The sequence below is a fragment of the Mustelus asterias genome, unplaced genomic scaffold, assembly GCF_964213995.1.
Source record: "Mustelus asterias unplaced genomic scaffold, sMusAst1.hap1.1 HAP1_SCAFFOLD_475, whole genome shotgun sequence".
Lineage (NCBI taxonomy): Eukaryota > Metazoa > Chordata > Chondrichthyes > Carcharhiniformes > Triakidae > Mustelus > Mustelus asterias.
In genome coordinates, this window is record NW_027590427.1 from 3,109 (window position 1) to 16,877 (window position 13,769).

A 13,769-nucleotide genomic window follows, 5' to 3' on the forward strand; every position below is an offset into this window, starting at 1 on the left:
TACCATTTTATGACATTTCTAATTAATTGCTGTACCTGTATATTAGCCCCTTTTGATTCATGCCCAAGGACGGCCCAATCCCTCTGTCCCTCAGAATGTTGTGATCTCTCACCATTTAGTTATTAAGTGTATTTTATATTCATCAGGCCAAAATGTACATTTTCACATCCGCCCATTAAACACAATTTGGCGAAGCTTTGCCAATTCACTGAACTATTTATGTCCCTTCATCGTCCCCTTACATCCTCATCACCATTTATTTTCCAATCTATCGTTGTGTCGTCAGCAAACTTAACATCCATATCTGCTCTGTAACATATCACTGTGTAATCTAACAATTAATCCAGTTCTCCTGGATTACTGCTCTGTAACATATCACTGTGTAATCCAACAATTAATCCAGTTCTCCTGGATTACTGCTCTGTAACATATCACTGTGTAATCCAACATTTAATCCAGTTCTCCTGGATTTCTGCTCTGTGACATATCACTGTGTAATCTAACAATTGAAGCAGTTTTCCTACATTAATGCTCTGTATCACTTCACTGTGTAATCTAACAATTAATCCAGTTCTCCTGATTTATGTTTCCCTGTATCAATGTGTAATGGAACCCACTCCTGATACCGTGATCACACAAACACGGTGAGGGAGCTCCCTCTGGTGGTGATCTGAGGTAAATGGCCTCTGCTTGGGAGATCAGTGAATTCTCAGACTACTGGAGGATCTTTCTTGTTGCAGGATTACGCTGCTGTATTTTTCTTAGGAATAAGAAAAATACGCTCTGTAACATATCACTGTGTAATCCAACAATTACTCCAGTTCCCCTGGATTACTGCTCTGTAACATAATACGTAATACGCTGTAATTCAGTAATACGCTGTATTCAGTGTAATCCTGCAACAAGATCCTCCAGTAATTATAAACTGCCCCTCTGGAACTTTTGTATCTGTCCCCTCTTACCTTAAACCTATGCCCTCTAGTTTTAGACTCCCCTACCTTTGGGAAAATATATTGACTATCGAGCTGATCTGTGCCCCTCATTATTTTATAGACCTCTATAACATCACTCCTCAGCCTCCTACGCTCCAGAGAAAAAAGTCCCAGTCTATCCAGCCTCTCCTTATAACTCAAACAATCAAGTCCCGGTCGCATCCTAGTAAATCTTTTCTGCACTCTTTCTAATTTAATAATATCCTTTCTATAATAGGGTGACCAGAACTGTACACAGTATTCCAAGCGTGGCCTCACTAATGTCTTGTCCAACTTCAACAAGACGTCCCAACTCCTGTATTCAATGTTCTGACCAATGAAACCAAGCATGCCGATGCCTTTTTCACCACTCTGTCCACCTGTGACTCCACTTTCAAGGAGCTATGAACCTGTACCCCGAGATCTCTTTGTTCTGTAACTCTCCCTAACGCCCTACCATTAACTGTGTAAGTCCTGCCCTGGTTCGATCTACCAAAATGCATCACCTCGCATTTGTCTAAATTAAACTCCATCTGCCATTCGTCAGCGCACTGGTCCAATTGATCAAGATCCCGTTGCAATCGGAGATAACTTTCTTCACTGTCCACTATGCCGCCAATCTTGGTGTCATCTGCAAACCATGCCACCTATATTCTCATCCAACTCATTAATATACATGACAAATAACAGTGGACCCAGCACTGATCCCTGAGGCATATCGCTGGTCACAGGCCTCCAGTTTTAAAGAAAGCCCTCTACAACCACACTCTAGAACATAGAACATTACAGTGCAGTACAGGCCCTTCGGCCCTCGATGTTGTGCCGACCAGTGGAACCAATCTAAAGCCCATCTAACCTACACTATTCCCATATCATCCATATGTTTATCCAATGACCATTTAAATGCCCTTAATGTTGGCGAGTCCACTACTGCTGCAGGCAGGGCATTCCACGCCCTTACTACTCTGAGTAAAGAACCTACCTCTGACATGTGTCCGATATCTATCACCCCTCAATTTAAAGAAAGGGCAGTCTTCGGAGCCCGTGAACCAGTGAATCCTACGGTTGTGCGGAACTGCTGCATGCACCTCCAGCGGGGACCTCCGCCGCCCGGCGGCAACAAGGCCCGCCAAGGTGTATCCGGGCGACAGGCGAGGAGGCGGTAGTGGAAGGTGTGCAGCAGCAGCCCGCACAGGAAACGCCTCCGCGCGGTAGAAAAAGGCACGGAGGGCATTTCCGCGAGGCGGCTCAGGCTGTGGGGCACCTCACCCAGGGGAGGGGGCTGAGGCTTTGGGCCAATGTGGAATTCCGCCCGAACAGGGGAACGCTCGGGCGGGATCCCACCGCACGCCTGCGCCGTCTCAAGTTTGCGTGCAGTTTCGGGGCCGAGCACGACCGTCCTAAGGTCTAGGATGGCTTTGGCCGCGCGCCGGACGGACGTCCCCGCACGCTCAGCCAGCACGCGGGGACTCATCCAGCCCGCTCCTCCGCCATCGAGCACGTCCCCGATTCTGGTCACCCCGGCGTCCACAGCCCCCCTCTCCGCCAGCCACCTGAAGTTATACGGCTGGAGGAGCGGATTCCTGAGCAGCGGCTCTCGCACGAGAGCCGCTACTTCTGACGGGGGAGAGCTGCGTCGCGAGGCAACCTTGTTCCAGACAGTGAGGAGGTCCTGGTAAAAGACGGGCAACTCCTGCAGGGTGGTCGAAGCACACCCCAGTTCGATATGCAGGAGCTGCACGTCATAATTGAGGCCGTGCCACTGGCGGAAGAAATACGTCGCCATGGCACACCACTGTGGAGGGGGCTCAACGTAAAGGTACCTCTGCAGGGCCTGGAGGCGGAAGGTCGCTATCTGAGTGCGGAGGCACACCAGACCTTGTCCGCCCTCCTCAAGCGGGAGATACAGGACCGCAGCAGGGACCCAGTGCAGTCGATTGCCCCAGAAGAACCGCACGAGGGTTCTCTGGATATCGGTGACAAAGCCAGGGGGAGGGGTCAAAGGGACCAGCCGGTACCACAGCATGGAGGCGACCAGCTGGTTTATGACGCGAGCTCGCGCCCCGTAGGACAGCACTCGGAGCAGTCCTGTCCAGCGACTCAGGCGGGCGGAGACTTTGGCCTCCAGCTCCCGCCAGTTCGCCGGCCAGGATTCCTCGGCTGGGCAGAGATGGGCCCCCAAGTAGAGGAGGTCGGTCCTGCTCCAGGTGAAAGGCCTGAGCTCCTCCGGGAGGGGGTCCGTCTCCCAAGGACCGACAAGGAGTCCGGAGCACTTGGCCCAGTTGATCCTGGCGGAGGACGCGGCGGAGTACACCGCCTGGCATTCTCGCATCCTCCGCAGGTCAGCCGGGTCCGTGAACATGAGGAGCACGTCGTCGGCGTAAGCTGACAGGACCACCCCTACGTCCGGTCCGCGCAGGACCAAACCTGACAACCTCCTCCGCAAGAGGCGCAGGAATGGCTCCACGCAGACGGAATACAGTTGGCCGGACAAGGGGCAGCCCTGCCGTACTCCTCTCCCGAAGCGAAGGGGCGCCGTCAGGGACCCGTTAACCTTAATCAGACACTCTGCGGCAGAGTACAGTAATCGGATCCGGGCGACAAAATGCGTCCCGAACCCGAATGCCCGCAGAGTCCCGAGTAAATACTCGTGCTCCACCCTGTCGAACGCCTTCTCCTGATCTAATGACAAGAAGGCGCCCGACAGACCAGCCCTCTGGGTGTGATGTATTAGGTCCCGGACCAGGTGGAGATTGTCATGTATACAGCGGCCCGGGACCGTGTAGGACTGGTCAGGGTGGATCAAGTGGTCCAGCACGGATCCAAGGCGTGAAGCCATAGCCCTGGCAAAGATTTTATAATCCGTGCTGAGGAGGGAGACCGGGCGCCAGTTCTTGAGCAGGTGGAGATCCCCCTTCTTGGGCAGCAGGGCAATGACGGCCCTGCGCCACGAAAGGGGCATCTCCCCGGTAGCGACGCTCTCCCCCAGGACCCCCGCGTAGTCGCTCCCCAGGACGTCCCAGAACGCCCTGAAGAACTCTACTGTCAGCCCGTCCAGCCCAGGGGCCTTGCCCCGGCTGAGGCCATTTAGGGCGCCGGTCAGCTCGGCCATGGTGGTAGGGGCCTCGAGCCTGCCGACGCCCTCCGGGCCGACCTGCGGCAGGTCCTCCCACAGAAGTCTGCGGGCATCCTCGCTGGACGGATCCGGAGAGAAGAGCGAGGTGTAATACTCCCGGGCAATGGCCCGGATGCCCTCCGGATCCGAGATGGGGGAACCGTCGTCGGCCAGCAGCGTAAGGAGCTGCTGACGGTTAGCCCGCCCTCTTTCCAGCGAGTAGAAGAAGGGGGAGCCGCGGTCCAGGTCCACCCGGAACTGGAGCCGCGACCTCACGTACGCGCCGCGAGACCTGGCAAGCTGCAGGTCCCGCAGCGCGTCCTTCTTCTCCCTGTACTCCGAACGCAGGGCCGGGTCCGCGTCAGGCCGACTGAGACGTGCCTCCAGGTCGAGCACCTCCTTCTCCAACTCCTCGAGCCTGGATTTCCGCCTCTTTGTCGACCCCCTCGCGTACCCCTGACAGAAGGTACGGACGTGAGTCTTGCCCACATCCCACCAGAGCCTCAAGGAGGGGAAGCCTCCCCGCTTCCTTCTCCAGCCGGCCCAGAATCGACGGAACGAGTCCAGGAAGCGCTCGTCCTCCAGCAGCGTGTTGTTAAAGTGCCAGTACGCGGACCCCCGCCGGATGCGAGACGGCGCAAAGTCCGCCCACACCAGGCTGTGGTCCGTGCTCGACACCGGCCGCATGGAGACCGAGGACACGCCGGACACGTGCGCCTTCGAAATGTAAAGGCGGTCGAGCCTGGACGCTCCGACTCCAGGCCTCACGAAAGTGAAGGCGCTGGAGCCAGGATGGAGATGTCTCCAGACGTCCACCAAGTCGTGGGACCCGATCAGGTCCCGCAACTTCACCACCGCCGGAGTGCGCAGCCAGGGGCCGGTGCGGTCCCGTGCCTCGAGGATGCAGTTGAAATCTCCCCCGAGGATAATGCATTCGCCCCCCGCGATGGTGTCGATGTGAGCGGACACTTTCTCGTAGAAAGTCGTTTGCTGCGGTCCAGCGGTCGGGGCGTAGACATTCAGCAAGTGAATGACCACGCCCCCCTCACGGACCGTCAAGTGCAGCAACCGGCCTGGCACCGGCTCCTTGACCCCCAAGATCTCCGGCTTATAACGCGGGGCCAACAAGATAGCCACCCCGCAAGAAGCGAGCGTGAGGTGGCTCATGTAGACCCCCCCTCGCCACTCCAGGAGCCATTGAGCTTCGTCTCCCGGAATGGTGTGGGTTTCCTGCAGGAAACACACCGCATACTTCCCGTCACGGAGGACCGAGAAGTTCTGGAACCTGCGGTGTGGCCCACTGCTGCCGTTGATGTTGAGGCTGGCTATGGTCACCTTCATGTCAGCAGCTTTGTGCCACCGTCACCACTTAACTAGGTGTGTGGGGGGGGCGCTGGCGCAATTCTCACCAGTCCACCCCCCACCTTTTCGAGCCTGTGGAGGAACCGCAGTACCCAGCGCCGCTCTATTTTCTCCAGGCCCGCGGAGGCATGCGAGCATGCCTTCACGGACCGGACGAGCTGCGCCAGGTCCGGCCAGTGGCCGAGGGCTAGCCGGATTATGTCGGAGCGACCGGAATGGTTACGGATAAAGACCCTGAGGTCCTTGGAGGGGATGAGGGACGACTCGGTGGGGGGCACGAGGGAGTCCCCCGCCTCGCTCTGGGCAGACTCTGAAAGTGTCCCCGTGCCCTCCACCGAGCCGCTGACCTCCTCAGGGCGGTCGCCCCTCGACTCCGAGTCCCCCGCCGCAGGACGTACGGCGGGCGGCACGGAGCCACCAACTAGCCCTAGCCCCTCCCCGATCCCACCCCCAGGATCGGTGGAGGAGGGGTTCCCCCCGGGCTCACCTTTCCCGGATTGCGGGCCCCCGTGCGACGGCGGCCCAGCCCCCCCCCCCGCCCCAGACGCTTGGACACCCCCCAGGTCCGGTGTATCCTTCGGACTGAGGTTGGGGATGTCCAGCGTCCAAGGTCGGGACGGAGAGGACGAGTGGATCGTCTCTTCGCCGCCGCCGCACGAGGACATGAACATTGGAGTGTCGCCCCAGTCCCCCGACAGACTGAAGAAGAACTCCGGGTTGTAACCGGCCGGGTGGAACGGAACCGTGGGGGCCCCGCTGCCACCCGGCCCCGGAGACTCCTCGCCGGGGGACTGAGGCAACACATGCTTGGATTTACAGGGTGCCTTGCCCCCTTTTTTCGCGGGACAAGGCACAAAGACAGGTGGGGGCACGGCAGGAGATGACTCACAAGGGGGGAGGGGCACGCAGACCTCAAACTCTACGGTGCCCGAGGGGCCCCGCCTCTTTTTGTTAACCTGCCCTCGGGCAGGCGAGGCCCCTCGCCCTCCGCCCCTCTTCGCCTTGCCGCGCCCCCCCTGCTCTCCCGTCACTTCCCCCCGAGGTGGCGGCGTCGCCAGTTTTGCCGGCTCGGGGTCGCTTACCCCCCCATGCTCGGGCCCATGATCCTGGGTGCCGGACCCAGCACTAGGCCCAGGAGAGCCCACGGGCCCGGCAGATGGTGGTGGTGGGGGGGGGCGCAGGTGGAGACTGAGGCGGTCCCCGAGCCGGCTGCCGGGGTGGTTGGGGTGTCTTTCCTGGGGGCCGGGGTTCCGGTACCCCCCTTCTTTTTCGTGGGTCCCTTCTGGGCCTTTTGGCCGCGCGGGGGCTCCGCTCCCCCCCCGCCGGCAGCTGAGGTGGCAGCTGCTGCCGGCGTGGCCTCCCCTCGCGGGGGGGCAGATGGTACTCGCTTGGGGGGAGAGGGGGCTGCGGTGCCAGCTGCGGCCGCCTTGGGTTGGTGGTCGGCGGCCTTGGAGACAGGGCAGTTTTTCCGCACGTGCCCCGCCTCCTTACAGGCATGGCACCGCACACCGTCCGCGGACCAAAAGACCCGGTACGTGGTCCCCTCGTGGGGGACATTGAACCCTCCCTCCAGTTCCTCCTCCCGGGCCAGGCGGACAAAAACCTGGCGCCGGAAGGAGTATATATGGCGGAGGGAGGGGTCCCGAAGGCCGAGCGGGATCGGCTGCACCCCGGACCTGACCTCCCCCAGTAGATAGAGGTGGGGGAGGAGGAGCTCACTCGGTAGGAAGGGCGGGACGTTCGATATTACTATCTTGTGGGCGGTGGCCTCCAAAGGGTCCACCGCCAGGAACGTCCCGCCCACCGTGAGCCCCTTTTCCAGGGCGAGGCGAACCGCCCGCTCGGCCTTCAGGAAGAATACGGCCCGGCCGTACATCTTTGAGGCCGCGACAATGGCTGAGGGGCCGACAACCCCAGCCATTGCCTTGACGCAGGCCTCAATAGACATGTCGGGGTGGGCGTAGCACTTCACCCCGAGCTGCCGCGTGATTAGGGAGAATGGCGGCAGGGCCTTGGGAGCGGCGGGGGCTCTGGCAGCCGCCACGCCCGCATAGGTGGGCCGAGAAGGCCCTGCCACCGGCGACGCTGGTGATGTCGCCATGGTATCAAGGGAAGTGCTACGCCCACCCCGAGACTGCCCAGACGTACGGCAGGGCGTATGTGGGATGGGGACGATAAGGCAGGGTGGGGTAGGCGGGGAGGGGTGTAGGTGCTCTCTCCCCGGAGTGAGAGAGGGAGAGAGGAGGTTGGAGGAGCAGGAGGGAGACGAGGCACAAGGCCGGTGCCCCAGTCAGGAGGGAAAAAGGGGAGGGGGTGCCGGTCCCGGGGGCAGCAGCAGTGGGTAGGGGAATTAGGAAAAGGTCTTCACCCCCCCCACTGCAGATGGAAAAGAGACAGTCCAAACGCCTTCGCCCCCCCCCCCCTTCTCCTCCAGTCACTCCCTGTCCTCTCTTCCTCCCTCCCCCCGGGGAGAGCGCACCCTCCAGAGGCCAGATGGCAGGCAAGCAGGCAGTCAGGCAGTCCAGACGGCAGGCAGGCCAGACGGCAAGCAGGCAGGCAGGTAGTCCAGACGGCAGGCAGGCAGGCAGTCCAGACGGCAGGCAGGCAGGTAGGTAAGCAGGCCAGACGGCAGGCAGGCAGGTAAGCAGGCCAGACGGCAGGCAGGCAGGTAAGCAGGCCAGACGGCAGGCAGGCAGGTAAGCAGGCCAGACGGAAGGCAGGCAGGTAAGCAGGCCAGACGGCAGGCAGGCAGGTAAGCAGGCCAGACGGCAGGCAGGCAGGTAAGCAGGCCAGACGGCAGGCAGGCAGGTAAGCAGGCCAGACGGCAGGCAGGCAGGCAACAGGCAGGCCGGGCAAGGCAGGCAGCAGCTCACCTCCCTCCTTCCTCCCCGCAGGGAGCCAAGAACAAACAAACAAAACAAAAACAAACAGAACCGGGCGTCTTCTTAAACAAACCCACCCCGGAAACAAAGTGCAGGCGCTGCCCCAGAGGAGGCACGTTTCAGGCCGTCTGAAGCTCAATTCTCACTCAGACCGAGAGCAGCAGCTTTGCCGGGCAGGAATGAGCAGCTGAACAAGCTCATTGTCCACTTCCGCATTCAGACAATGGGGGAGCTCTGATTGGCTGGAGGACCAAAGAACTTCTGGTCCTCCAGAGTTTCCATTGGTCAATCCCCCGCTGACAGACAATGAGGGGCGGAGCCCCACGTGGGGTGGGCGGGACTTTGTGCTCAAGCCGCGCTGAGCTGTTGTCCAATGGGAAAGGCTGGAAGATCCGGACAGACAATGGTGAGTGCGCCGGCTTTGTCCCGGGCCCCGCCCCACATCCGCACATGCGCATTCCCCCCAAAATACGCACATGCGCACCTTTGATTCAGGGCCCCTTCCTAGCTCTGGCCAATAGGAAGAGTTGGAGGACCGGAAGGACTCTGGTCCTCCCGCCATTGAGAGCGCGGGCTTTGTGTGACTGAAGATGGAGTTTCAGAGAGAGTCAAAGTTTCTCCTGTCGGCCACATCTGTGAGTTTGACCTAAAAGAGGCCAACATCTGTGAGTTTCTTTTCTCAATCTGGGGGAAATTGGGGACTTGCAGCAACTGAAGGGAAAGGAAGTGAATCCAGGGAGGGTGCAAACTCTGGAAAGGTTGGCCCAGGACTCTCTCTCTCTCTTAAAGACATTGATATCGAAACATCGAAGGAACTCCATCAGGAACATCCTCCCTGCATCTATCCTGCCTCGACCAGTTAGAATTTTATCAGTCTCTTTGAGATTCCCCCCTCATTCATCTGAACTCCAATGAAAACAATCCTAACCTAGTCAACCTCTCCTCCTACATCAGTCCCGCGATTCCCTGAATCAGCCTGGTAAACATCCTTTGCTCCCTCAGCTTGACACATTTATTTGTCTGTCGAAAAGGATGGTTATTTTCCTCATGTTCACATTAAAGGGCAGCTTTCCCCAGGAGCTGGCTGACATTTAAGCGTACAGTAACTTAATATAGGACAGAGATATGTCTAGTGTTATTCTATGTACCCAGATTAGATACATTCTTTATGCTTCTGTAATAAAATACATTTATTATTATTTCTTGCATTGTAGTATAATGCTGTAGCGATGTTATACACTTCCAGTCATAAAGTCATTACAGCACAGAAGGAATCCATTTGGTAACTTGATTTCATGCTGACTCTCTGTATAACATTCCAGTCCCATTCCCACTCGATATCCCCATTCTCCTGCAAGGTTATTTCCTTCAACTGCCCATCCACTTTCATTTGTAAATAGAATCCATAGATATGGATGGAGATTTACAACTTTTTGGGAATGAAATAGGAAAGAATGTTCCAGAGAAACTAGAATTGTCTGCTCTGAATTTCGATCCTATACTGACTGTGATGACTTTTGAAAGCTCATTTCACAGGATTTTGAACGAGGAATCACAGGCAAAACTCTCAACCGTCACATCTAGAAAGAGTCATATTCCTTGGAATCTGAATATCTTGTAATGTGGAACTGTAGCTACGTTATATATTTCCAGACGTCTCTTCCCTCAGAGGGTTGTTAGTCTTTTGGATTTCTCTTCTACAGGGACCAGTGGAGGCTGAGGATCATTGAATATATTCCAGTTAGACAGATCTTTGACTGACAAGGGTGTCAAGGGTTATAGGGAACAGACAAGAAGATAGAGCAAAAGCTAAGATGTGAGGGGATTTCTTCACTCAAGGATGTCGTAAAGCTTTGGAATTCTCAACCCCCGAGGACAGTGAAGCCTCAGTCATCAACTATTTTCAAGAGAGAGATTGATTGGTTTCTAGATGTTGAAAATATCAAGGGATATGGGTTTAGTGTGGGGAGAATGATGCTGAGGTAGATGAATGAATTATCTCATTGAATAGTTTAAAAGGCTCGATGAGCCAAATGGCCGACTGCAACTCCTCGTTGTCATGGTCTCTGTGTCCAGGACAGGAAGCAGTGAGCATGAATCTGTCAATCAGCCTCAATCAGCACCTTCAGGAGAATTGGGAGGGTGAATATTAGATACAGCAGAGTGAGAATGGAGGGAGAGTGTGTGGGATGGAGATTTACAGCTTTTGAGGAATGGGAGAGGAAAGAATGTTCCATAGAAACTAGAATTGTCTTTTCTGAATTTCTATCCTGTCCTGACAATGATGACTTTTGTAAACTTGTTTTACAGGATATTGAAAGAGGAATCACAGGCCGAAATCTCAAACGTCACGTCGAGATCTGACATAGTCATATTCCTTGGGAGCTGAATATCATCGTCCTTTGAATCTAGAAAGAGAAATTGTTGTCCAGTCTGTTGATTTGAAAAGATTTCAAACATCAGTGTGACTGGAAAAGCACCAACACACTGCCACACTCGAGTGAGGGTGTTCCAGTGCACGGACTAAAGAGCTTTAACCAGTTACACAGCCTGAATAAATATCACACCATTCACAGCAGGGAGAGACTGTACCCGTGTTCTGTGTGTGGACGAGGCTTCAACTGATTGTCCACCCAAGAGAGCGGCAAGGACACCTGCACCATGGAGAAACCATGGAAATGTGCGGACTGTGGGAAGAGATACAGATACCCAACTGAGCTGGAAGCTCATCGGCGCAGCCACACTGGGGAGAGACCATTCACGTGCTCTCAGTGTGGGAAGGGATTCACTCAGTCATTCAACCTGCAGAGACACCAGCGAGTTCACACTGGGGAGAGGCCGTTCACGTGTTCTCAGTGTGGGGAGGGATTCACTTCTTCATCCCACCTGCGGAGGCACCAGCGAGTTCACACTGGAGAGGGGCCGTTCACCTGCTCTCAGTGTGGGGAGGGATTCACTTCTTCATCCTACCTGCGGAGGCACCAGCGAGTTCACACTGGAGAGGGGCCGTTCACCTGCTCTCAGTGTGGGGAGGGATTCACTTCTTCATCCTACCTGCGGAGGCACCAGCGAGTTCACACTGGGGAGAGGCCGTTCACCTGCTCTCAGTGTGGGAAGGGATTCACTCGGTCATCCAGCCTGCGGACACACGAGCGAGTTCATACTGGGGAGAGGCCGTTCACGTGTTCTCAGTGTGGGGAGGGATTCACTCGGTCATCCAGCCTGCGGGCACACGAGCGAGTTCACACTGGGGAGAGGCCATTCACCTGCTCTCAGTGTGGGAAGGGATTCTGTGATTCATCCCGCCTGCTGAGACACCAGCAAGTTCACACTGGGGAGAGGCCGTTCACCTGCTCTCAATGTGAGAAGAGATTCACTCGATTATCCAGCCTGCTGAGACACCAGCGAGTTCACACTGGAGAGAAGCCGTTCACCTGCTCTGTGTGTGAGAAGAGATTCAGTCTTTCATCCAGCCTGCTGAGACACCAACGAGTTCACGAATGATTCCAGGGGTTGGATTCTGCTGTTACTGTTTCTGCTCTCAATTACATCCAGGACTGCATTTTGTTCATTCTCACAGTTGGTCAATGGGGAGAATGCTCTGACTGTGGGAAGGGATTCACTGATTCATCCGACCTGCTGAAACACCAGAGAATTCATAATAGGGAGAGGCCATTTATCTGCTCCGAGTGTGGGAAGGGATTTACTCAGTCATTCAACCTGCTAAAACACCAGCCAAGTCACACTGGAGAAAGGCCATTCACTTGCTCCAGTTGTGGGAAGGGATTTATTGATTCATCCAAACTGCTGAGACACCAGCGAGTTCACGCTGGGGAGAGACCAGTCACCTCCTCTGATTGTGGCAAGGGATTCAGTCAATCATCCAACCTGGTAAAGCACCAGCGAATTCACACTGGGGACAGGCCATTCACCTGCTCCGTGTGTGGGAAGGGATTCACTCAGTCACCTCACCTGCTGAAACACCATCATGTTCACGAGTGACTGCAAGGACTGAATTTTGCTGTTAATCACATCGAGGTCCCAACCATTTTCATTGGTGTCTGTTTCTGCTGATGTTAATAAACCCTGGCCCAGTTGTAAGATTTGTATTGTGGATTGTCTAGTCTGAGTCCTGAACTCGTAAATAAAAACAAGAAGTGCTGTAAAAACTCAGGAGGTCTGACAGCATCTCTGGAGAGAGAAACAGAGCTAATGTTTTGACACTGAAGAAGAGTCACATTCAACTGGAAACATTAACTGTTCCTGTCTTTACAGATTCTGTCAGACGTACTGAGATTTTGCAGCAACTTCTGCTTTTAGAATGACGGTGAATGCTGGATACATGAATCAGAGATTGGTGTAAAACTGGGATCTGCTCCTAAATGAAAGTGAAACAGCAGGTTAAAGTTTCCAGTCTGAAAAGTACTATGGTTGTTATACTATATATACAATTTTAAGGCTGGTTTTAACTCATTTAAAATAAACCTATTTAAAATATATTTGTTAAAGTCAGTATTAAAATACGAGTTGGATGAGTTCACAGGAGCCTGTTAACCGCTGGGACAATTATTCAACAAACATTGGATCTCCAGATAGAGAAGAAGCTGCAGTTTGTTTGCAGGAATTCCCTGTTTTATTGATGTGTCTGTGTTAGACATCAGGATAACTAAAACTACACAAACCTGGACATCAATGGTGATCTGATTGACAGTTACTCTGGGAATCACTCCCACTGTGAAACTTCAGCACTGACACTGCTGAATGTTGTAGGCTCAGGGAGTGGGACCTCCAGGAGTGGACTGTAAAAAAGCTGGGTTTCAGTATCCTGACTAATATATGGTGAGGAACCAGAAAACTCCTTACTGAGGAACTGTCTGGGGTTTTACCAGTGTAGGTTCAGGCGCGAATGATTCCTGACTCCCTGAAATGTCTGATATTGAACCCAGTTTGGAACAAGATTCATTCAATTTCCAGGAGAATAGAGACAAATATCACCCACAACTGAGAGAGAGAAAAACAGCCACCTTGATCAATGACTTGGATGAAGCCAGAATTGATGATACAAAGATAGGTAAAAAAGCAAGTTGTGAGGTTATTACAAAAAATCTGTAAGGGACACAGATAAGTTACCTGAATGGACAGAAAAATGGCAGATGGAGTATAGTGCGGGAAAGTGGGAGCTTTTCCACTTTGGCAGGAAGAGTGGAGAAGCAAAAAATTGTTTAAATATACAGAAACTGAAGAATACTGCCGTAGAGAGGAATCTGGGTGTCCTTGTACATGAATCGTGAAAAAATAGGATGAAGGTACAGCAAGTAAAGAAGAAGGCAAATGGAGTGTTGGACTTTACTGCAAGGGGGTGGAGTTTGAAAAAGGGAACTTGCTGCACCTACACAGGACATTGCTGAGAGAGCAGCTGGAATACTGTGTGCGGTTTGG

General features: G+C 54.6%; 1 protein-coding gene across 1 annotated transcript; it reads left to right on the forward strand.

Moving 5' to 3' along the window:
* Positions 1 to 8,893: 8,893 nt before the first annotated feature.
* Positions 8,894 to 12,821, forward strand: LOC144486810 (uncharacterized). Its single transcript, XM_078204833.1, has 2 exons — positions 8,894 to 8,995; positions 10,641 to 12,821. The coding sequence occupies exon 2, from the start codon at positions 10,992 to 10,994 to the stop codon at positions 11,832 to 11,834; it is 843 nt and encodes a 280-aa protein (XP_078060959.1). The 5' UTR covers positions 8,894 to 8,995; positions 10,641 to 10,991; the 3' UTR covers positions 11,835 to 12,821.
* Positions 12,822 to 13,769: the final 948 nt, after the last annotated feature.